The sequence below is a fragment of the Rhinoderma darwinii genome, chromosome 8, assembly GCF_050947455.1.
Source record: "Rhinoderma darwinii isolate aRhiDar2 chromosome 8, aRhiDar2.hap1, whole genome shotgun sequence".
Taxonomy (NCBI): Eukaryota; Metazoa; Chordata; class Amphibia; order Anura; family Rhinodermatidae; genus Rhinoderma; species Rhinoderma darwinii.
This window is the reverse complement of record NC_134694.1, coordinates 80,416,910-80,442,618: the sequence shown is the minus strand read 5'-3', so window position 1 is coordinate 80,442,618 and position 25,709 is coordinate 80,416,910. Positions and strand designations below refer to the sequence as shown.

The 25,709-nt window shown below is 41.4% G+C and overlaps 1 protein-coding gene across 1 annotated transcript in view; it reads right to left on the bottom strand.

The window, feature by feature from the left end:
• Positions 1 to 25,709, bottom strand: part of GAB3 (GRB2 associated binding protein 3) — a 130,805-nt gene that overhangs the window by 5,727 nt on the left and 99,369 nt on the right. Inside the window, exons 4-8 of the mRNA XM_075834344.1 lie at positions 11,035 to 11,477; positions 7,643 to 7,698; positions 6,052 to 6,304; positions 5,398 to 5,479; positions 3,574 to 3,676 (exon numbers count right to left, since the gene is read on the bottom strand). Of these exons, the coding sequence (XP_075690459.1) occupies positions 3,574 to 3,676; positions 5,398 to 5,479; positions 6,052 to 6,304; positions 7,643 to 7,698; positions 11,035 to 11,477 (937 nt within the window). The remainder of the gene's footprint in view (positions 1 to 3,573; positions 3,677 to 5,397; positions 5,480 to 6,051; positions 6,305 to 7,642; positions 7,699 to 11,034; positions 11,478 to 25,709) is intronic.

Below are 25,709 nucleotides of genomic sequence, written 5' to 3'. Positions count from 1 at the left end.
TTCTGTCACAGGAAATCTGGTCTGGATGAGGGGATGGTCTTCTCAAAGAGGTGGTCTTTTGTAGAGTTTCACTGTATTCCCCATGAGATAACAAATCTGGAGCATCTTTACTTAGAACTCTGTGTTGTGACATTTCTCTGTTATTCCTCCTGGAAATGTATGAATAATGTCTGACCTACATGTAGACTTTTTGCCATGCAACTAATTATTTTTAACTATAGAGCTACAGCTGCAGTACAAAGCCTTGTGTAAAAGCAGCTGTCACTTGATAGTTAAAATCAAATAGTGCTACAAAAATTCTCTGTGAAGCCCAGGTCTAATTGACAACTGATTGTTACCATTCCCCTTCTCAAGAAGACGTGACCCTACACAGTGTGATAGAGTCAGTGATGATTGAACCCTGTCAGCGTGTAGGAACGCAGCCATTTGACAAGGGTTATGGTAACACCCAGTTGTCAATTTATTTCTACATTTCTAGGAGAAATAATAAAAGGACGGCACAATACAGAGTTATAAGAAAATATGTTCCAGAATTGTGCTTTCATGGGTAATACAAGTATTTACTAAAACAGACATGCCAGGAGCAGGGGCGTAACTAGGAAAGACTGGGCCCCATAGCAAACTTTTGACTGGTGCCTTTTTTACAGCCCCCCCTGTAGATAACGCCATACAGCCGCCCTGTAGATAACGCCATACAGACCTCCCTGTAGATAGCGCCATACAGCCCCCCTGTAGATAGCGCCATACAGCCCCCCCTGTAGATAACGCCAAACAGCCCCCCTGTAGATAACGCCATACAGCGCCCCTGTAGGTAACGGCAAACAGACCTCCCTGTAGATAGCGCCATACAGCCCCCTCTGTAGATAGCGCCATACAGCCCCCTCTGTAGATAGCACCATACAGCCCCCTCTGTAGATAGCGCTACACAGCCCCCTCTGTAGATAGCGCCATACAGCCCCCCCCTGTAGATAGCGCCATACAGCCCCCCTGTAGATAATGTCATACAGTCCCCCCTGTAGATAACGTCATACAGTCCCCCCTGTAGATAACGCCATACAGCCCCCTCTGTAGATATCTACAGAGGGGGCTGTATGGCGCTATCTACAGAGGGGGCTGTATGGCGCCATACAGCCCCCCCTGTAGGGTACGCCATACAGCCCCCCCTGCAGGGAACACCATACAGCCCCCTGCTGTAGGGAACGCCATACAGCGTCCCCAAACCCCAAGAAAATGTGACCTACAGTGTGTCCTACAAAAGACATGTATCCCCTATCCACAGGATAGGGGATACATGTGTGATCGCTGGCAGCGATAAGGAAAACGGGGGACCGAAAGTCCCCAGAAGTTCTCCATGACTAACCTCTGACTTCCGGCGTCTGCGCAGCTCAATAAAAATGAAAGGAGCGCTGGTCACGCATGCGCACTAGCGCGACCGGCGCTCCATTCATTTCTACGGAGCTGCCGACACAGACCCCGGAAGTCCAAGGTTTGTGATGGAAACTTCAGGGGACTTTCAGTCCCTCGTTCTCCCTATCAATGCCAGCGATCACACATGTATCCCCTATCCTGTGGATAGGGGATACATGTCTTTTGTTTAATGGCAGAGCGGGGAGATACCTCCCTGCTCTGCCGTAGTGTTCAGTGGCGTCGCACTGTAGTAGCCATAGCGGCTGCTAGCGGAGCCTCCGGCCATGGTGGTGGCCCGTGCCGGCGGGCGACACGGGCCCCCTCATGCCGTGGGCCCCGTAGCCGGCTGCTACGGCGGTAGTTACGCCACTGGCCAGGAGAGCTAATAGGATCTCTTTGTTATGTATTCTGACTGTAACTGTGTCTGATCAGTACTATATTCTCTTGTATAGTTTGCAGTGGGGTAATACTCTGCAGAGTGCTATATAGAATTGGTATATGACCATTATATGCTCACTGTATGGTGGCATTACTTGTTATATGGTTGCTTGTATAGTAGTGGTGTACACTTGTCCCCAACTTGAATATACGCCTGTCTTTGACCGTATAATTAGGTGTTTCTATGTTCCACCTTAATTTTCCTATTTGTGTTGATGCTGTGGTTTACATATTTTGGAAAGTGGCAGGTAGCATGACCAAAGAAAGCCAAATTTGCAGCTGTTTTTCCACCCACGTTTCAAACCTGGATCTGCCCTTGCTGTAGGCAATGTCATAACCCTCCACCTTCCTAATAGAAGACGCCAACTGTTTTTATCCGATCCATTCTGGATCCATCAATGGGGCATTAGAGGGGAATATGAATTTTAGCAACCTGTTAGTTTATTACAAATAAGTGAGTTATTCTGTTAATAACATTATGTTAGGTAATGGCTACTTAGACAATTTCCTAATATCTTTGATACCGTTACCAGAGGTATAACAACACTTTAAAGGGATTGTACAGGACTTAAAAGAAGGGTCTGCTTTCTTTTCCAGAAATGGGGCCACAATGGGTGTAACTACCAGGGTAGCAAACATAGCTGCTGCTGCTATGGGGCCCAAACAAGGGTAAAATGCAGTTAGTGATGACTATGGATGATAGAAAGATGGTGTTTGGAAAACTTAATGGGACCATATTCCAAGGTTTACCATAGAGCCCCATGGTGTGTGTGCATTATTTCTTTGTATTATTTCTGAGACGTGACATCAATACATTATCCCTGTGTTGTGAAATCATTGTGCACCAGTCTTGCCCATAGTAAGACATCATCATATGTGTTTTCCTAGCTGTGATATCACTGTGTGCATGGTGACATTTATCTGTGTGTTATTCCTGTGCTATGATATCATTGTGTGCATGATACCTGTATTGTGGCAGCACTGTGAGCATTATCGCTATACTGTGACATCAATGTGGACACGATTTTTGTTCTGTAACTTCATTGAGTTAATTATCCCTTTACTGTGACATTACCATGTGTATTATCTATATACTGTGACATCACTGTGTGCATTATCTCTGTACTGGGATATAACTGTGTGCTTTATCTTATTTATTAGAGACAGACATAGAGCACAGACTAGAGACCAAAATAATTATAATCTTTTCATGTTCGGAATTCCCTGCTAAAGATGGTCATGGTGGTATGGTTTTACTATGGGGCCACATTGCTACTTCTTACACCTTTGAACACCACTTTTCTTTAATGGCTGTGTCTGATGTTGCAGCCTAGTAACATTCACTTGGATAAGGCTAAGATGTAATACCCGACACAGACCATGGACAGGAGTGGCGCTGTTTCTGTAGAAAAAAAAATAAAAAAAGCAGACCCCTTTTGAAATCTTCTACAACCCCTCTAACTTAATAAAGGCCATATTAATACCTAACCCATTGCAATTGAGACTGTATACTATTAAAGAACACCGCCATCACTGGTTCCATGTAAATTTAGAGACTATGAATTAGTTGTAAAGATATGCAAATAGTTTAAAATATTTAACAGAAATAAAAACTTAAAAACTATATTCTTTGAATAATAATATACTATATACTTTATAGTAGCACAGTGGAAAATCTAAGGAAAACTGCTGCATATAACAGAGCCGGGGCAGACAGAAGATATTTACCATTGGAATATAGCTCTCCTCCTCATCTCCTGAGATAGAACTGGCAAAGATATTTGCTGAGCTAATACCGTCACTTTCTGGGGAGATAAAGCTGGTCCGATTGCTACGAAGAAAAACATGGAAGAGGTCAGACAAGCATGTTACAGATGCTCTGAAACGCAGCCAACTCCTGACATTGCACATATGTCCCATAAACATGGCCTTCTTCTGCTGCCTCGGTAAGAATAACAGTATGGAAGTGAGGTGAGCTCTGGCAAGCAGGGATAAGTCTTCATCCACCTAGACATGTAGATGGTAAACCCTGACCGGCCATTAAGACAAATGAGTTTATGAACTGTCCACCCGTTACAGAACACGGCAGACGTGAAATCGTCTCGAATATCCCGAGCAGCTGCGTCCTCGTGTAGTATTTATTTGCTTCTGATCCAAAGGCTGGGTCTGATTCATACCTTAGCCTATTTCTCTTCTCTTTGTCATATTTGCTTTACGAGACACTGGGGGCGGCTTTACTCAGCTGATCATTTTCCTGCCAATGTTTAGGTTTGCAGCTGTGCTGAAAACTGACGCACGAGATTCTATGATATGATGTTTACAAAGCATTAAAACATGATAAATATTAGTGTCGCTTAATAGAATAGAAGGAATAACAGGAGCCCGTTCTGCCAAGATGTCACAAGGATGGGAGCGGCTTTTATTGGCCTTTACTGACTTGGGGGAGACATACTACATCTTATCTTATTTTAATAATGCAGAGGTTATAGCTGCGGGGAGTGCACTACACCAAGATAAATGGCAACTTTATGGACTAAAAGGAGGCTTGAAACATTGTACATGCGTTTAATAGATGCTCCAAGGAGATGTAAGGTCTGGCTTAAAAAAATACTTATCTATCTGTGCTGTCGTATAGGCGTCCTATAGTGGATGGTAACAGCACTCCATAGGCTGGAATTGGGACGTCGTGAATTTATCTAATATAGTGTAGACCTCAATGTGATTCTGCTTCTTAGCAGGGACTGTATAGCGGTTTACTGTCCAGCAAGTTTTCTCCTGCACCTATAACATAGTCACTTCTGTATTTAGAGGGGAACACTTACTGAACAGGACTTAAAGAAGTGTGTAAAACACAGTTAGGGCCAGTTCACAGAGTTTTTTGACACGTTTGTTGACGCGGAAACGGCTTCGGAGAACGCGTCAAAAAAAACGGCCGAAAATGCCTCTTATGGGAGGCAGAGTCGTTTTTTTCCCACGAGCGGAAAAAACGTTTTGCAAAAAAAAGAAGGGACATGCCCTATCTTCGGGCGTTTAAGTCTCTGACCTCCCATTGACATCAATGGGAGGCAGAGAAAGTGTATTTAGTGGCATTTTTTGCCCGCGGCACTCAATGGCCGTGGGCGAAAAACGCTGTGAAAATCGGCGTGCAAGCAGAGGAAAATCTGCCTCAAAATTCTAAACTGAATTTTAAGGCAGATTTTCCTCCTGCAAAAAACTCTGTGAACTCAGCCTTATACATTACAGTCCCCCACAGTCCCTGCTTAGGATCAGGATAAGGTGCATATTAGAACATATGACAAATCTAAAAGATCCAACCTTTTAGCATTCAATATGGATGATATGGACAACAAGAATGTATATGGGAACGTGTCATTATTATTTTTAAATATACTGTACTTTTATTCTGAGAAAACTTATTTTTAGATATTGGTGGTCAGACGTAAAGAAAGATCCTCAGTTGCTTATAGATACTCTTAGAACGTGTATCTGACATCTCACAGAGTTTACGAAAACAAACTTCTATAATAGGAATGAACACTTGTGATCACTTACTAAGGCACTGTCCATGTTCTGGTCACTGCAGGATGTTCTCGAATCGTAGAAAGATTACGCAGGTCCAGAGGCGGAGGACGCACTATGAATACATCGATTATTTTGGTTAATTTATTATATGACAAAGGTGATTTTATGACTTCTACATTAAGATATGAAATACAATTTCTTCTACCTAATGGACCACAAATTCAACCTCATTGACTGTGGCACTTTCCTCAACTCTATTGTGCTATTATAATAATGATCAAAGCTTCCATCAAAACTTTTTTCAACAGATCTAATTACATCATTGTGTTCATGTTCGGAAATAGGGGGAGCTTTGTGGGTCGATAAGCAGTCCCATGTAACTTGTTGTCTATTAAAAAAAAAAAAGTCCCATAAATCCCGAACAAGATCAGATCTGTCTATTCTGGATAGGTAAACGCGGCTTGTTTTTTCCTATTCCATGTGCATCCAATGTCTTGGTCTGGCTACTAAAGTTAGTAAGACTATTATTGAGGTTCTTGAGTGTTGAGGTTTATGAGAATAAAGGTTTCCTTTGTATGATGTATCTAAGATTGTAGGAATGTTCTCACAGATCGTTTCTTATAAGAAAGAAAACAATGTTTCATAAAATGACTACCAAAAAAACAATGAAGCATTTTGACTTACTCTTTCTACGCGGTTTGAGGTCTCGATTTACAGGAGGAGGTTCCAGATCTGCTGGGAGTTCTGGCAAAGGACTGGTAACCTTTGAGTTGACTGATGTTGGGAAGGTGAAAGCTGCAGTAACCGGACTCATTGGTATATATCCATCTGTGCTACTATCCGACTCAGAAACTGGTGGGGAGGCATTTGGGTTCATGGGGACATAGCTATCTTCTGAACAGTCTGATGTGTAGGAGTAAAGTGGTGTGAACCTTGGCTAAAAGACACAAGGGGAAATGGGAAAATGAAGGAAATATTACATTTGCAATAATAACAATCAGAATGAAGGATGGAGGGAAGAAAGGAAGGATTATATCTTGATAATATATTTTTACATATAAAAAAACAATCTATATGTACAAGCCATGGATCCGAGCACGGGGTTCACAGATGCCTAGAATACCAGGCTGCTATTTCTAGCATTCTATTTCGTTTGCAGCGACTCCCCCTTAATCCTGTATATTATTTCCAGGTCTCATTTTCTGCCATAGAATAGTTAAATTATTGCAGAATGCACTATTATCTTCACTTAGAATAGGAAGTTATTTACACTGCAACTTTTTCTAAAGACAACCCTAGTTCAGGTAATAAGATCAGGCTGATATAAACCCGTTACTGCAATGTAAGCAGCTGGACATAGAAAAGTTGATATGATTTTAGGTATATATAATATCCCTTTAAGGCCAGGTTCACACAGCATTTTTTGCATGCTAATTCCGACACTTTGTCTGTGTCGGAATCAGCATGGAAAACGCCTTTCTTTTGGCTCCAATTGCTTTCAATGGGACTCAGTGCCAGAGTTGATAGACAGCTGATCTTTCAGCTCGATGAAACTAAATTAGCAACACTAAAAAACAAAAACAGATGACCTATCTTGACGCGGAGTCAGCGCTACAACTTCCCGTTGAAACAATGGGAAGCTGGAGAAACCGCGCTGAATGGAGAGAGCGCAGTTTTTTGTGCAGAAAAGCGCTAAAAACAGTGTCCAAAACAGCTTGCATTTTAAAATCTGCATCCAAAAACAAGCTGATTTTGGTGGCATATTTAGTGATTTTTTTTAAGCCTCCCCTAAATACAGTGTGAACATACCCTTAAGAGTATGAATCATACACTGTCAGCGCATGCTCAGAATGGCCATATTTTCGTACATGTTATTCCACTGTTGCCCACAGGGAGCCTCCATACTGTTTAGAATAGTAACCAGTGTATCATTTGTTTCCTCAATGTTGGAATTATGATTCTCTTTCTACATATTCTCATCATTCTTTCTTATATTATACAGTCTTCTGATATACGGATGCTACATTCTGATTTACAGTGTATGAAGTCTTATGTAAAGATGGGTAAATACAAACGGTTATATTTTAATAAGTGCCGAGTAATGCGAGTTATGAAATAAGGATAACAATACATGTGATGCAATTTGAAGTCTAAACTGAAGATTAAAGATTATACATAAATGATATGAAACTCTTTATGTTATAATCCATACATACAAACATTGCAAGTTGCTTGGAATAAAAAAAATAAAAAAAAACAATTGTAGAATACCAACCAGATTTAAGCTGAGTCTCTTATCTCTACTTCGTAATGAGCGGTCTTCCAAGTCACCTGAAAGGCAAAATTTTATTTTATTACATTTTATCTTCCCAGCCAAGGCCCTTGTAAACGTGCACATATTTAAAATGATTTCATATGATTGTGGCTGTAATTTTGTGTGGTTTATGGCTGCTGAAATTTGGTTGTTCACACATAAAAATGATCAATATTGTTTTCCGTGATAACTAGAAGATACCAGTGGCTGAGCGGACACTTCTATCTCTGCTCACCTCTGTGGGAACAAAGGATCGGCCATGGTCAAATACAGCAGACATGAGATTACTGTCCCCACAAATGTTACATTGTTGGTTGGTGGATCCTGTTCACATTGGCGGGTTTTCTGACAATTATCCAATGTATAGGGCCAGTTTAAAGGGTTATTCCCATCTTATAAAGTGATGACATATCAGTAGTTTATGCCATCACTTTATAATTGGTGGGGGTCCGACCTCTGGGAGACCGACCAATCCTGAGAATGAAGGGGCTGCAGCGCTGTATTCCCTTTTAAGTTCTCCCTGCACAGCAGCGCTCCAAGCCTTCTGGTTGTGCAGAGAACTGCAGCTGGCCCCATTCAAGTAAATGGGGTCATACTGTAGTTCCCTGCACAATGGAAAGCCAGAGCTTTGCTGTGCAGGTAAAAATAGTGAATGGGACGCAGTGCTAAATCAGCGTTGTGACACCTCATTCCTAAGGATCCATGGGGGTCCCAGAGGTCGGACCCCCATCGATCATTAAGTAGTGGCATATCCTTTAGAAATGCCATCACTTTATAAGATGGGAATAATCCTTTAATGGGATATTCCCATCTCAGACATTTGTGGCATATCCAAAGGATATGCTCTTAGACCTGTAACTTTTTTTGAGAACGAGGGGGATCATTTGACCATGTCCTGCCTTTTGAGAGGGCCGGTGGATTCCGATTTCAGGTGTGTACTATGTGAAGAGGTGGAAATGCATGCACACGTCTCTCCATTATGTTCCATGGGAGTTACAGAAGCAGTGCTTGCTTGGCTGTTTTGTAACTACCATAGAACATAATGGAGAGAGCTGCGCGAATGCGTGGTATCCTCTCCACATAGACCCTGCCTAGAATTGGCCACCTCAACAGGCGGGACCGGGGTAACCCCAGTCTGGATATATAGGTGCATGTTCCAGACCTGGGACACGCACCCATCAAACATTTATGGCATAGCCTGTGAATATGCTATAAATGTCAGAGATGGGAATAACCCTTTAACTTACCCACGCATTACATGACACTTTAATCGGGGAGGGGGCCTCCACCAAATTTTTTGCCCTGGGTTTTCCATCAACCTTGATACAGTTCTGCATGTAAATATTGTTAAACTAAGTATATGCAGTGCTGTCATACCTAATATTCCGTGTGTTAAAAGTCTATTACTAAACCAATATTTCCCAACCAGTGTTTCCAAGAGCCTGGTCGGGGGTTCCACCGAAGAAAGCAATTCTGTCTGCTCAAAGATACTTGGTATGGGGGCATGCACAGCAGTCCAAAAAAATTGTGGCTAGATTATAACACTGGACAAAAACCATCAAATTCTGTACTGGCCCCTGTATAAAGCTTCTGAGAGTGGAAAACTTTTATTAACGGGTTCCCCCACAGTAATATGGTTTAGATCCACTGTCCTAAACAATGATCTTGGGCAACAGGGCCACATGGGTGTAGTGACATTGCTGTGGAAAGTTTTGAAAACTGAGCATAAAACTGATCCACAGTATCTCTGATCCATGTCATCAGCCCTTTTCAACAGTGTTTTCAGATGAAATTATAAGACTTATTTAAGCACAGAATACAGTAAAATACAGCCGGTGTGCATATATGACATGTATAGTAAGACATAACATAGCATAGATCAATAACGGTTTGTTATGTTACCACCATACATGGGTTCCTTTTCCAATTCATATCTATTATTGTGTCTACATCATACACATAATAATAATGGGCAGTGATGAATTAATCCATCAATAATATGCAGAAAACTTAAAGATAAAAAACTTAAGGCAACTGTCCATTTTCCCGACTGGACAGCCATTGTTTATGTGGAAAATAAAAAAATACTTACTTAGTTATGAACCGGATTTCCATGACCTGGCGCTCCTTTTCTGGCCAACTAGGGCAGAGTGAAGAAGGTGGGCAGATGCTAGTGACATCACTAGCCTCTGCCCGCCCACTCCATTCACTAGACTGTGACTGTAGACGGGCGTTAGTACACTATGGGGAGTGACTCAGACTACTGCTTCCCCCATTTTGCCAATGCGGGGAAAGAGCACAAGTCTGAAATCATGCCAACATCCGTCGAAAAGTTGTCAGTGTGATCCTATAGAAGACAGATTGTCAAGACTAAATATAGAAAGCCTCCAGCCCTTGAGTTGTCGTCTTCTGTCAAGTTGCTTAAAGTTCTGCTTAGCTTTCATTCAGTTATATCTGTTTCTTAAAAAGATATGTGAAAACCAATATGTCTCACATTCCCGACTACCAAGTCTTTACAACTAGTATATTTCCATGAAGGACATTAGGTAATCTATGTGTCTGAAAGCTGTCACCTAGCCTTCCCAGAAACAGAGAAAGTTAGGAAATGGCTGAATAGGGTTTTTCACAATTCTACTAAATTTGACTCTTTCTTCCCCTGCTGCTATCCTTTTGATACGCCATAAATGTTCTGGTGTTCTGTGATGCAGATGTCACTGGGGTCCAACTTCTCAGCTCTTTCAAAAACATGGCGCTTTTATTACCTGTGTGGAAAGGTGCCATGATCCACATGGTCAGCAGTATAAATACATGTGCTGGATACTGCAATTTCTAACGCCCCATGCACACGACCGTAGATTTCATCCATTAATACGGACCCATTCATTTCTAAGGCCGACGGACACCTTCCCGTATATTTACGGGAAGGTGTCTGTGCCATATAAAGGCTCCGCAAAAGATAGGACATGTCCTATTTTTTTATTTTACGGACCGTGCTCCCATACTTTATAATGTGAGCACGGTCTGCAAATGTGGATGACTGTCCACAGCTGTCCCCGGCCGGCCGTGCCCGTAATCATGGACCGGCTGTGTGCATGGGGCCTTAGAGTGCACTACTTTATAGATATAAGACTATCAAATGTTCTAGATCATTAGATGGTCATATAAAAATATAATAATAAGAAAAATGGAAAAAAACAGCTTTTCATAAAAACCAAACAGTGCTGTTATTTTCACCTTCCTGTATACATGTATTTTTAGTTTCGTGATAAAACATAAGTGTAGTCCCGGCACATCAATGACCATTTAAAAAAAACACCCAATTATCCATTTCACACATAAAACACTATGTTTACCTTTCCAGTTCCTAACATTGTCCAGACTGGATAGTGAAATTCTTCTGGGCACAATTCCAGATAAACAATGTCCATTCTGGATAATTCCACTGGAAATCACCTCAGGCCTTGTTTCCGGAAAATGGTTTGGTTTAGGCGGTCTTGGTGGTGGAGTGATGGGTAATATTTCATTGTCACTGACTCCACTGTGGTTTTTCTCAACTGGAAATGTCTGTGCTGAAGAGGGTCCCAGCAGTGGAGACGAGGAGGAAAAGTCACTGGATGAACCAGTGGATTCTAGGTCTTTCACCACAACAAAGTTAACTGACGGCATGTGATTGTGGGGAAAGTTAACATTGTAGAGAGTCTGGCTAACAGAGTACTGGGATGGTAGGCAATCAAGAAACACGTCATCAGAAGGTGTCTGCTCCAGTGACTTATCAGAGTTTGACCAAGCGTCACATCTAGAATAAAAAACAAAACGTGAAATTAAAATGTGGAAAATGCTACTTCAAAATAAATAAGATATACGTGAAAAATGGATTTAAGGCTAGAATGGCATTGATGACCATGTGTCCATAAAACCATATAAGAGTCAGTTCACATGGTGAATTTTGTGTAGCGGGTACCGCCGCACAATCTGCCGTGGAATTATTCCTGCCGTCGGCAGGAAGATTCCTCCTCCCATTGACTTTAATCTGAGGTTTGGGTGACTTCTGCCTGAAGATCAAGCAGGGCGCTTCTTTTTCCCGCTAGCCGAAAAAATTCAGCTAGCGTGAAAAAGAAGCGTCCAACTCCCATTGAAACGAATGGGAGGCAGATTTTTGTAGCGGAATCTGTAGCTGTTCCACTGCAAAAATCCCGCCGTTTAAACAGGGCCTAAGAACAAAATACTAGTCTACAATAAAGCCTGATTAATCACAAAAATTCCTGTTACATATTATTTTTTTTTTAATGTAATTTAAATTGACTTTTTTTTTTTAATCTGCTCCCTACAGGACTCGTCATTCTGGGAAGGATCTTTCGTACTGTTCATCTGGAGCATTGTGGCTCCTGAATGTAATACAAGAACTACAGAAATAAAGCTGATGTGACACAAAGGTAGAGCAGATGGAGCAGTGAAAACATATAACTTGGAATAACTATGCGGATTTATACGCTGTTCAGGGTTTGTTGAAAGCTTGGTGACAAAACTCTCAGCATTGTAATGATGGCCAATAGTGGAAGTCACATTTGATAATGCAGCATCTGTCAGACCAAGATACAGGAGCGTAGCTAGGGAGCTGGTGGGGCATGTGCCCCAGGTTCTGTGTGCCAGGGGAAGCAAATAATCCTTTGTCAGAATATACAGATGTAGGGCTAGGGCAACAAAGTGAATCTTTGCCCTGGTTGAAGGAAAGCCTGGCTATGACTCGGTCACTCGGACTTCGTAATACCTGAACAGAAAATTAAGGCTTTACACATCACTAGGTAGACCCCACCCCCTCTGTATATTTTTTTTTTACCAATTTTGGTTATGGGTATGTGAACTTTAATGCATTTTCTGACACACACTCAGATGTTAGTAGATAGTATTGGTAGTCCATAACCTGAGACCGCAGGGGATGGCTGGAATGAAAGGCCTTGACATCTTAGTCACATTGATTTTAATGGTAGTGACATTCGCAAAGCAGGATGCCCTTAAGGGGTTGTCCAGGAAGAGAAAAAAAATGGATCAGCTTTTTTTCCCCTGGAACAGTGCCACTCTTGTTCATGGACTGTGTCAGGTATTGCAGCTCATCCACGTTATAATCCTTAACCCCTGTAAAGGTACACATACCCTTTAAAGTAAACAGTTGTGTTTAGAAAGTAGAATAAAAAAACACAATGGATGTTATGTACCAGAAGTGACTGTTAAAAAGTGGTAAAAACTGTCCTCGTTTTCCATAGCAACCAGAGCTTTTATTTTTTAAACTGAACTGAAAAATGGACCCTAAAAACTGTGGGCAAAGAGAAACATTTTTCCATAAAAGTACAGATATCAAAAACTCATAAAACATTTTTATTTATAGATGAACAAACACTTTCTTTATAAAATATATTTTTTTGTTTAAAGTCAGGTAAGTTAGGTCCAGAATTATTTGGACAGTGACACAAGTTTTGGCATTTTAGCGGTTTACCAAAACATATTGAATATACAGTTACATGCTGAATATGGGCTTAAAGTACAGACTCTCAGCTTTAATTTGAGGGTATTCACATTCTAATATGAGGAAGGGTTTAGGAATTACAGCTCTTTAATATGTAGCTGCCTCTTTTTCAAAGGACCAAAAGTAATTGGACAATTATCTCAAAAGCGATTTAATGAGCTGCATGGGCTTTTCCCTCGTTAATCCATCATAAATTAAGCAGGAAAAAGCTCTGGAGTTGATTCCAGGTGTGGCATTTGCATTTGGAAGCTGTTGCTGTGAACCCACAACATAAGGTCAAAGGAATGTAAGTGAAACAGACCATCGTTAGGCTGGGAAAAATGAAAAAATCCATCAGAGAGATAGCAAAAATGTTAGGAGTGCCAAAATAAACAGTTTGGTAAATTTTTGAAAAAAAAGAGCGCACTAGTAATCTCGTGAACTCCAAAAGGCCTGGACATCCTCGGAAGACAACAGTTGTGGGTGATCACAGAATCCTTTCCATGGTGAAGAAAAAACCGTTCACAACATCTACCCAAGTGAAGAACACTCTCCTGGAAGTAGGTGTATCAGTGTAGCGTCCATGGCCGCGGGCCGTCGGGTTTACTCACCGCCCGACGCCCGCAGCCATGGATCTGTGAGCGCTGGTCCCCATCTCCTTCCTAAGAGACGCCAGCGCTCACTTCCGCTCCGTTCGGCTGTGTCCCGTAGGGTGCGCGCGCACGCTCGTGCCCGGCCTTAAAGGGCCAGCGCGCGCAAATAGGAGGAAGTCATCATCATCAACTGCCACGATTTCCTGGTCTATAAGAAGGCCCCTGGCCTTCTAATCCTTGCCTGAGTGTTGTTAGTTTTCCAAGTCTGTCTTGCAAATGGTCCCTTAGTGTTTCCCGTTCCTGTTGTTACCCGTGCCTTGTTCCCCGTTCCTGTTTCCCGTGCTGTGCCTTAGTATCAAGTCGTGACACGTCCGGTGTCATCTGCCACGTCCGGAAGAATCCACCACGTCCTGTGTCATCTGCCACGTCCGGAGGAATCCGCCACGTCCTGTGTCATCTGCCACGTCCGGAGGAATCCGCCACGTCTGGCGCAACTTGCGGCTCCTGTGTCATCCGCCACGTTTGGCGCTGTCTGCTGCAACCATCTCCATCTGTGCCAGAGCTGCGGCAACCGTCTGGACTATACAGGTACTCTTGTGCGGGACATTGTATTTCTGGGGTGTCCTGTTGTTTGGCCAGCTGCCTCCCCGCTACGGCGGTACGGCCTAGTGGGTCCACTAACCCGCTACGTGACAATCAGTATCTAAGTCTACCATAAAGAGAAGACTTCATGAGAGCAAATATAGAGGGTTCACCACAAGATGCAAACCATTAATCAGCTTCAAAAATAGAAAGGCTAGATTAGACTTTGCCAAACATTATCTAAAGAAGCCGCCCAGTTCTGGAACAGTATTCTTTGAACAGATGAAACTAAGATCAACCTGTACCAGAATGATCGGAGGAATAAAGTATGGAGAAGGCTGGGAACGGCTCATGATCCAAAGCACACCACATCCTCTGTAAAACATGGTGGAGGCAGTGTGATGGCATGGGCATGCATGGCTGCCAAACTGGGTCACTAGCGTTTATTGATGACATGTCTGAAGACAGAAGCAGCCGGATGAATTCTGAAGTGTTCAGGGATATACTTTCTGCTCAGATTCAACCAAATGCGGCAAGGTTGATTGGACGTCGCTTCACAGTACAGATGGAACATACTGCGAAAGCAACCCATGAGTTTTTTACGGTAAAGAAGTGGAATATTCTGCAATGGCCAAGTCAATCACCAGATCTCAACCCGATTGAGCTGCATTTCACTTGCTTAAGACAAAACTTAAGGCAGAAAGACCCACAAACAAGCAACAACTGAAGACAGCTGCAGTATAGGCCTGGCAAAGCATCACAAAGGAGGAAACCCAGCGTTTGGTGATGTCCATGGGTCCCAGACTTCAGGCAGTCATTGCCTGCAAAGGATTCTCTACAACAGGGGTCTCAAGCACGCGGGCCGCGGGCTGCATGCGGCCCCTGGGGCTGTCATCTGCGGCCTGCGGGACACAGAGCCGCTAGACTCTGGAATTCCCTGACATCGCTGTCCACATATGAACAACGATGTCTGGGGCTTCCCCAGAGTCGGAGTCCCGTGCAGAGCGCTAGTATCGGCTCTGCTCCGGGACTCTGTGGAATTCCCTGACATCGCTGTCCATATATGGACAGTGTGTCAGGGTCTTCCCCAGAGCGGAGTCCCGAGCAGAGCGCTAGTACAGGCTCTGCTCCGGGACTTTGTGGAATTCCCTAGAGCAGGAGTCCCAGTGATGTCAGGACCACAGCTGGAGTCCCAGAAAGAGCCTACTAGCGCTCTGCCCGGGACTCCAGCTCTGGGGTTGTCCCTGACATCTCTGTCCATATATGGACAGTGATGTCAGGAGCAGAGCTGGACTCCCAGGCAGAGTGCTAGAAGCGGCTCTGCTCCGGGACTCCAGCTCTGGGCAAGCCCCTGATATCACTGTGGCACTGCGGCAGCATCTGCGGAGGGCACTGCGGCAGCATCTGCGGAGGGCACTGCGGCAGCATCAGCGGAGGGCACTGCGGCAGCATCAGCGGAGGGCACTGCGACAGCATCCACGGAGGGCAAATTTTAAACCTAGCGGTATTATTATAGTAACGTAGTATTAATTATATAGTAATGTAATGTATACACTTCAATTGTATCTCAGTTGTTTGATTTCAAATCCAATGTGGTAGCATGCAGAACCCAAATCATGAAGATTGTGTCACTGTCCAAAGAATTCTGTATATGACACAGTAAAGCTTTACACAGCTGTAAAGTAGCTGAACATAGCTGCACAACACAAAAAAAAAGTAAAATATTTTGGAATTTGGTAATGTTTGGCTTTGACACAGCAGAATTTTTTTGTTAGATTAGAGGAAAACGGTCCTTTGTGCCAATGTCCATGTTAAGATTGAGTCTTCCCATACTTGTCAGCACACAAGATGGCAAAGCTCTTGTTTATATGATGGAACGCACTCTTCATCTGTTTAAGATGCATTTGGCTATTTTTAAACTGAAGTCAAAGTTTTCCGTCCTAGATCTGATTCTCACAGATGATACCAAGTGGGAGGGACGGCATGATCTTTCTGAGTGTCATTAAGTAGGAACACTCAGTTCTGTTCTGTTTAACTCAAAGATAAAGTGTCTTCACTGAACAAAATGCACATTTTTCTCATGTTTTTATTTTTTTACTTACTTAAACGGCCTTTCCAAAATTAATAATACATTTTTAAAAAATAGTAAAATTCAAAGGACTTCAGTAGAAAAATTGGATGATGTATCAATCACCTTACCTTAGTTGTGTAAATTAAACTTAGCTTGAAAATATCTTATGTACCACAGAGGCAACTGCTATGTGGCCGTGGAAATGGGGTCCACCTTAGGCTCACTCAGTCACCTCCCCAATGGGTGAACCTGTCTCAGAGAGGATGGAAATATCCCAGGAGTTAGGCTGTGTTCACACCTGTAGTTCTATTCTTGCCATCAAATCATAGGACCCCCGATGAACCCCATTGTAAGTCAATGTATGATGGATAAATCACAACATTATGGCTTCCTTTATAAAGGGAAGTTTTAGCGAAGATGTGAGCAGAATCTAACGCTGACATTAGCACCAGGCAAACCCTGGCAGATGCCATAGCCCACTGGGCTTGGGGACACATGGTGATCTTGGTAAACATGCTTTATGCTTTTTAAGTAAAAAGTAAGGCAAACATTTGGTCCACCATAGATACTATAAGAGCCCGCATATACATAGATTAAAAATATCTAAATTGTATCTCACTTCCACTTCCCAGCGGGTATATATAACAGCATTTGTGACAGCGGGGTCCACGCTACTGCCAATGCAAAAGTCCAAAAGATATAATATGTACACCCTTTTTCGTTTTGCTGTATATTTCAAACTGTACATATATATATATATATATATATATATATATATATATATATATATATATAAAAAATCAATAAATAAATCATTTCATTTATACATATTGCATTTTAGCAGTAAGACTTTCTTTTTAATGGTTTATTCTTACAGAGTCCCCACAAGGCAATTTCCCCTTAGCGTTAACTTCCACCGCCTCGGACCAGGGCACGCCGCAACATTTCAGGGGTCCTTCTCCTTCCTCAAGTATAGCAACTACCTGTCGGAGGTTCTTCCTGATCGTTACAGGAGAGTTTAAACAGTACTAGATACAATAATGTAGAAGATATACATATTTTATTATACCTCCCTAACGCATCATATACTGCCTCAAATTAACAGCTTTCCTATGCATTCTCCGACATTAGTCATTGTTAACCATTTTATACATAAATATATGGGATATAATATAAAAACATTATATTATAGATAACTGTTCAGTTCTAAATATAAATATCTTGCATATACAAATGACTAAATTCTATAATAATCAAAAAATAGCGAAACTGCAGCACACGATTCTTGTGGTATCGAAAGAGTGTAAAAATTCCTTTTATTCCACCATAATACACAACGACGTTTCGACCGTAGGTGTGGGTCTTTTTCAAGCAGTTTAAACAAAGTGCAGAGTGCAGTTTATATAGGGGATATGACATCACAACATCAATCCCATATTCAAAATAGTGTTAGCAACAATCAAAGTAATATAAACATTACAAGAAGAATACAAGTTTAACAGTTTACATAAAAATCACTTACATAGCAATAACTGATGGAAGCCCGGACTTGTACTTCCAAAAAACAACACGATCGTAGACATACACTACCGTTCAAAAGTTTAGGGTCACTTAGAAATTTCCTTATTTTTGAAAGAAAAGCACAGTTTTTTTCAATGAAGATAACATTAAATTAATCAGAAATACACTCTATACATTGTTAATGTGCTAAATGACTATTCTAGCTGCAAACGTCTGGTTTTTAATGCAATATCTACATAGGTGAATAGAGGCCCATTTCCAGCAACCATCACTCCAGTGTTCTAATGGTACATTGTGTTTGCTAACTGTGTTAGAAGGCTAATGGATGATTAGAAAAGACTTGAAAACCATTGTGCAATTATGTTAGCACCGCTGTAAACAGTTTTGCTGTTTAGAGGAGCTATAAAACCGACCTTCCTTTGAGCTAGTTGAGAATCTGGAGCATTACATTTGTGGGTTCGATTAAACTCTCAAAATGGCTAGAAAAAGAGAGCTTTCATGTGAAACTCGACAGTCTATTCTTGTTCTTAGAAATGAAGGCTATTCCATGCGAGAAATTGCCAAGAAACTGAAGATTTCCTACAACAGTGTGTACTACTCCCTTCAGAGGACAGCACAAACAGGCTCTAACCAGAGTAGAAAGAGAAGTGGGAGGCCCCGCTGCACAACTGAGCAACAAGACAAGTACATTAGAGTCTCTAGTTTGAGAAATAGACGCCTCACAGGTCCTCAACTGGCAGCTTCATTAAATAGTACCCGCAAAACGCCAGTGTCAACGTCTACAGTGAAGAGGCGACTCCGGGATGCTGGCCTTTAGGGCAGAGTGACAAAGAAAAAGCCATATCTGAGACTGGCTAATAAAAGGAAAAGATTAATATGGGCAAAAGCACACAGACATTGGACAGAGGAAGATTGGAAAAAAGTGTTATGGACAGACGAATCGAAGTTTGAGGTGTTTGGATCACACAGAAGAACATTTGTGAGACGCAGAACAACTGAAAAGATGCTGGAAGAGTGCCTGACGCCATCTGTCAAGCATGGTGGAGGTAATGTTATGGTCTGGGGTTGCTTTGGTGCTGGTAAAGTGGGAGATTTGTACAAGGTAAAAGGGATTTTGAATAAGGAAGGCTATCACTCCATTTTGCAACGCCATGCCATACCCTGTGGACAGCGCTTGATTGGAGCCAATTTCATCCTACAACAAGACAATGACCCAAAGCACACCTCCAAATTATGCAAGAACTATTTAGGGAAGAAGCAGGCAGCTGGTATTCTATCTGTAATGGAGTGGCCAGCGCAGTCACCAGATCTCAACCCCATAGAGCTGTTGTGGGAGCAGCTTGAACGTATGGTACGCAAGAAGTGCCCATCAAGCCAATCCAACTTGTTGGAGGGCCTTCTGGAAGCATGGGGTGAAATTTCTCCCGATTACCTCAGCAAATTAACAGCTAGAATGCCAAAGGTCTGCAATGCTGTAATTGCTGCAAATGGAGCATTCTTTGATGAAAGCAAAGTTTGAAGGAGAAAATTATTATTTCAAATAAAAATCATTATTTCTAACCTTGTTAATGTCTTGACTATATTTTCTAGTCATTTTGCAACTCATTTGATAAATATAAGTGTGAGTTTTCATGGAAAACACAAAATTGTCTGGGTGACCCCAAACTTTTGAACGGCAGTGTAAATTGATGGATAAAAACCGGCGTTCAATCCTCTTTACTGCACATGCGTCAACAGTATCCCGCGTCGCGGGAGTGTTGCCGTTGCTAGGATATTCTGAACACGTGATCAAAAGTCACGTCATCTCCGTTCACTCTCGGCGTCATGGTTACCCGCTGTACACAAAAGGCGTGTCTCAATATTTAACCATACTGCTACTTCTTGCCTCTATAGAGGTCACTGTGTCGTGGATCAGGAGACATTAAAAAACAACATTGTAACGAACATGATAGTTAACGTCTGTCAGAGGACATAATCAGTAATTAGAAAACCTCAGAACCCCCATGAATGTGCAATCCTGGGAAACACATTCATTCATCGACCATCTGTCACTATAATAGGAACAGGATGAAAGCAACAAACGGTAAACCTGGATGGTATATAACAGCAACCCCACGATGTAATCACCAATAAAGGTGACAACTATCGAGGAAGGTACCAGCAAGAACCACCCAGGAGCGATGTGCTGCTACACTTCCTTTTTTAAAAAAATTCTATAATAACCTCTTACTACTTGATTTACTACACTACTAGAATTTTTAAAAGCGTTCATAATAGTTTAATATTGTCATTAATGTCTGCTATCAAGGAGAATGCTACAGATATACATTAATAATTGAATCCAAAATAATCCTCGCTGTAGAATTTTCTTTTAAAAGCAGCTGAATCCATGTTGTTATTTTTCACCTCCTCTAATATCAACCATCTCAAATCTTGTACGTTATGGGTTTTTTTTCCTCATAAAATTCTTTATTATTGGTTTCTTTAAGAAATTCGTACGTGTACTTTAGGCAATGGTCTAAATTTTTCACAACAGGTTTCAGAAAAGAGTTGACATATATGACCAATGGCTGCAATATAGGATTAATACCCGAGATGATAGGACGTCTGGGCAGATGGAGAGGATTTTTGCGTACCTTAGATAGTAGGTATAGTATGTATAGTAGGTATAGTGAACTCATGGTGTTTCATTTATTAAAACTTTCATAACCTTCTTATCTATTAATCCTGCTGCCCAACTCTCTGTAATGAAGGTGTAACGTCCACTGTCGCAGACCGCAGACCCCTCTCATGCTGCCGACGCCTTCCTTCCCGGAGATGCCAGCATATGCAGCCGTCCTGGCCTGCGGGGACCACTAGGGCCACTGTGCACACGTTTAGAATTGTCTAATCACCCTGGACTATAGGAAGGGCCCTGCCCCTTCACTCACTGCCTGAGCGTTGTTGTGTTTTACCGTGTCAGTCTAGCAAATGGCCCTTTTGTGTTTTCCTGTTCCCAGTGTTCCTGTTCCTGCTACCTGTATCCTGTATCCCATGCTACCTTGTTCCTGTGCCTTAAAAGAGTTGGAGTCGTGTTGTGTTACACCACGCCTGGTGTCTGCTGCCAAGGTCCCATCTGAGCCTAGCCATCGCTACTGTCTGTACTACCACTGGTACCCTTGCTCAGACTATAGACATTATATAGTACACTGTTTGGGCAGCTGCTATCCCGCTACGGCCCAGTGGGTCCACATACCCACAGATAGTGACGGTAGGCATCAATTTCCCTTTTGTATTTTACGGTGGGATCTTCACTCAATCTACAATATACTACTATGTTATTTAGTTGTAAATAGGCCACCTGTACATACATTTCTTTATCCATTATAACAATAGCCCCTCTCATGTCTGCTCTTTTAATGACAATGAAGGGGTCATTTTCCAGTTTATGCAAAGACGGATTTTCCTCGTTTGACAACTTTGGTTTAGGCTTTGGCTTTTAACATCTTGTAAGACTGCTTTTTGAAAACATTCAAAGTGCCTCACGTTTAACATTAGGATCAAATTGGCTCTTTTTCTTAAAGAGGCTCTGTCACCACATTATAAGTGCCCTATATTGTACATGATATGATCGGCGCTGATCAGCAGTGTTTTTTTATTTAGAAAAACAATCATTTTTGACGGAGTTATGACCTATATTAGCTTTATGCTAATATGTTTCTTAATGAACAACTGGGCGTGTTTTACTTTTTGGCCAAGTGGGCGTTGTACAGAGGAGTGTATGACGCTGACCAATCAGTGACCAATCAGCGTCATACACTTCTCTCCATTCATTTACACAGCACATAGCGATATAGCTATATCGCTATGTGCAGCCACATAAACACACTATAACGTTACTGCAGTGTCCTGACAATGAATATATCCCGTGACAATCCCGTCACTACAGCACAGCAAGCGTAATCTTGCGAGATTACGCTGTAAACTGTCATTACGCTTGCTGTGCTGTAGTGTCGGGATTGTGTTAGCGAAGTGTCAGGATTCTGAATACACATCATGTCCTGGCTGGAGGTAATGTATATTCTTTGTCAGGACACTGCAGTAACGTTATAGTTTGTTTATGTGGCTGCACATAGCGATATAGCTATATCGCTATGTGCTGTGTAAATGAATGGGGAGAAGTGTATGGCGCTGATTGGTCACTGATTGGTCAGCGTCATACACTCCTCTGTACAACGCACACTTGGCCAAAAAGTAAAACACGCCCAGTTGTTCATTAAGAAACTCATTAGCATAATGCTAATATAGGTCATAACTCAGTCAACAATGATCATTTTTCTAAATAAAAAATACTGCTGTAATCTACATTACAGCGCCGATCACATTATGTACAATATAATGTAGTGACAGAGCCTCTTTAAAGGACATGTGGAATTTGTTTAGTTATACTTCTGGATCTAGTTTGATAAACATTATAGTAATATATTTTTAATCTTATTTGTCCACAGAATTTATATAAATCAACTGTAAAGTCAAAATCACTTGTCTGGTAAATTGGAACAAATCCCAAGCCTTTGTTTAGGACTTGTATTTCGCTGTTCGTTCCTTTTTTTAATATATATTGATAACCAAGGTATTTATTTCTTTTTGGCTGTGTTCCTTCCTTCTTTCTTGTTGTCGTCTTTTTTCTGTTTCTAGTGATTCTGTAATCGTGGGTTGCAAAAAAGTTGCAATTTCTTGCTGGATGTCAAAGTCATACAACCCAATCTGATCAATGACCCATCTGATGAGTTGGTTTCCTTTATCTTCTGGTCTGTCGCCTTTTTTCTGCTCAGGTGTACACACGATTATGTAAGTAGTCACATGTGTCATGTTCAAACACTGATCATTTTTCTTGCAGTAGTATTGGCTTTAGTTTTTCCACTTGTATCTTTACTTCTGCATGCACACGACCATATTCATCTTGAGTATTAGTCATTTTAAATTCCATTCAAGATTTTGTAAATTTGAGGATGTATTTTTCTTCCAGCACATTTTAAAAAAAGTACGTATTCGCCAAAAGACTAGGTAGGGATTACATAAAAAAAATGGCTACATTATGTAGATGATGTCCTTCTAGTCTAGAAGAGTCCTGGGACGGCTCTATTATAGTTTATGAAAGAATTAAACCACATGCATGACACGATTACATTTACACCACAATACAAATGATATCACAAATAACTTTTGGGATGTAAAAATATTACAATAGATGGGAAACTGGAAACTACATTATACACAAAATGTACAGATAGGAACAATATGTTAAATCTTTGAAGTTTTCATGCTCCACGTACATTGAAACATTTACCAAAAAGTTAGTTTATTAGAACCAAAAGAACTTCTAGCAATGATAATTTATATGAACAAAACGCAAAAGAAATCATAGATACATTTCTGGCCAGGGGCTATCCGAAAAGAAAATGCAGACAATAGCAAGAGAGATACTAAGTCATATACACATGAATTCAAACATGTAAGGGAGAACAAAAAGGAAGAAAAACTAGTTTACGTTTCTATATATGATAGTGCCAAAATATTTAATGAAACAAAGCTTGCAAGACACTTTTATGAGGAAAAACATAATGTATCAGATTTGAGATGGTTGATATTAGAGGAGGTGAAAAATACATGGATTCAGCTGCTTTAAAAAACGAAATTTGGCGGAGAGTATTTTGGATTCAATTAGTCCATATGGACTAAATGAACCATGTCACTTTAATGTCTGTAGTATTCTCCTTGATCGTAGACATTAATGACAATATTGAACCATTATTAACACTTTTAAACAGAGAGGTTGCTATAGAATTCAGTCATTTGTATATGCAAAGCATTTATAACTGAACTGTTATCAACAATTTGATGTTGTTTACATTGTATCCCATATATTTATATGCATTTGTATGCATAGGAAAGCGAATAACTTGAGACAGTATATGATGCATTAGGGAGGTATAACAGAAATATGTATATCGTCTGCATTAATGAAGCCAGTACTGTTTAAACACACCTGTAATGATCAGTGGTTAATATAAAGAAGAATCTCCCACAGGTAGTATGATTGAGGAAGGAGGAAGACCCCCAGGACGTCGTGGCGTGCCCTGGTCAAAAGGGGTGTGGAAGTAAAAGCTAGCGAGAGATTGCCGTGGCCTGGACTCTGTAAGCATAAACTGCTAAAAAAACATCCTGAACTGCTAAAATGCAAGATATATAAATGGAATACTTTATTTATCAATCATATATATAACATTTAAAATATGCAGCAAAAAGAAAAAGTATGAAGTACTATATCTTTTCCACATGAGCCACCCCTGAGTGGATTACCACTTTTGGGCCCTTATTTCCCAGGATACTTGTGTGTGGTTTTAATTTTTTCTATGGACCTGGAGAACAAGAGAGGCTACTAGGTCTAGTGGGTTGTGTCAGCAAGTTAAAACAGTTGGTTTAGCCAACATTGAAAGGTTATTGCCCTTCAAGATAAAAAAATGAGTTTTTTTGGGGTGATAATAGAGAAGTGGACTGAAATGCCAAAATGTAAGTCACTTCCTCTACCCAATCATCTATTGTGTTGGAAAAAAAACCTGAGTGTGAGGCTACATTCACACGAACGTAGCCCACCTAGGACGTGAAAAACTTCCGTTTTCCACGTCTGAAGAAGACCCGTGAGGGACGCGTTGTCACGGATCCCCTACAGACTACAGTTTATGGAGGGATGCGTGACACGCAGTAAAAAAGGATAAGTCCTATTTTTCAACGGATCGTTCACACGCTACGTTGAAACAATGGTCCTGTGAATGGCCCCATTGAAATGCATGAGTCCATGTGACAGCCGTTGTTTTAACGGCCGTCACACGGACGTGATTCACACTTGTGTGAATGAGGCCTTAGAGAAACATGTTGGTTAGCAATATGCTAGTAACTATACAAGTATTTGTAAAGGTCAAGAATACAAGATTCTGTGTCTATTAAGCAGTGATTAATCTCTCTAAAAACACGAGCAGCTGTCACAATAAATGTAGTTTCTCCACTAAGCACATTTATCTCCTATCCTTCGGATAGGGGAGAAATGTGTGATTGCTGGGGGCCCCGCCACTGGGGCTCTTGGCTGTTTCCAATAGCCCGATAGAGATTAAATAGAGCGGTAACCCACATGCGCGACTACCGCTCCATTCAAAATCCTCCACACTACGATCATGCAGCGAGGAGGAACAGGAGTCAGGACCCCTGTTCTAGTGATCGGTGTGGGTCCCAGTGAAGAGGCCCTCAGAGTGTCATCCGCGGGCTGTCTACAGTCACGGACCGTGCACACACACAATATGCATTGACTTCAATGAGCCCGGACCGAAATTGCAGTCAGTATAATGACACAGTCGTGTGGATTGGCCAATATGATAGCATGTGTTCTATACTATTCACAATTGCGACCGCAAATGCAGTTGTGTGCATGAGGCCTTAGGCTAATAATAGATGGAGACCCCCCTCCATTAACTAAGAATGCCGAAATGGGGTATTTGAATATTTATATTTCATTTTCCAAACCAGACATCCCCCTTAAATATTTCTGAATGAACATCACATGCCATGTCTGCTAATAGGAAATCTAAAAGAAAACACAAAGTATATAGAAGTAGGTCAAAATGAGCAATCTGCTGTCAGGTATAAATCCGCCGCTCTTTTATTGTACAGCATCTTTCTCATAATTTATTTTTAATAAATGTGTATGTTTATGTAACTTATGAGAAT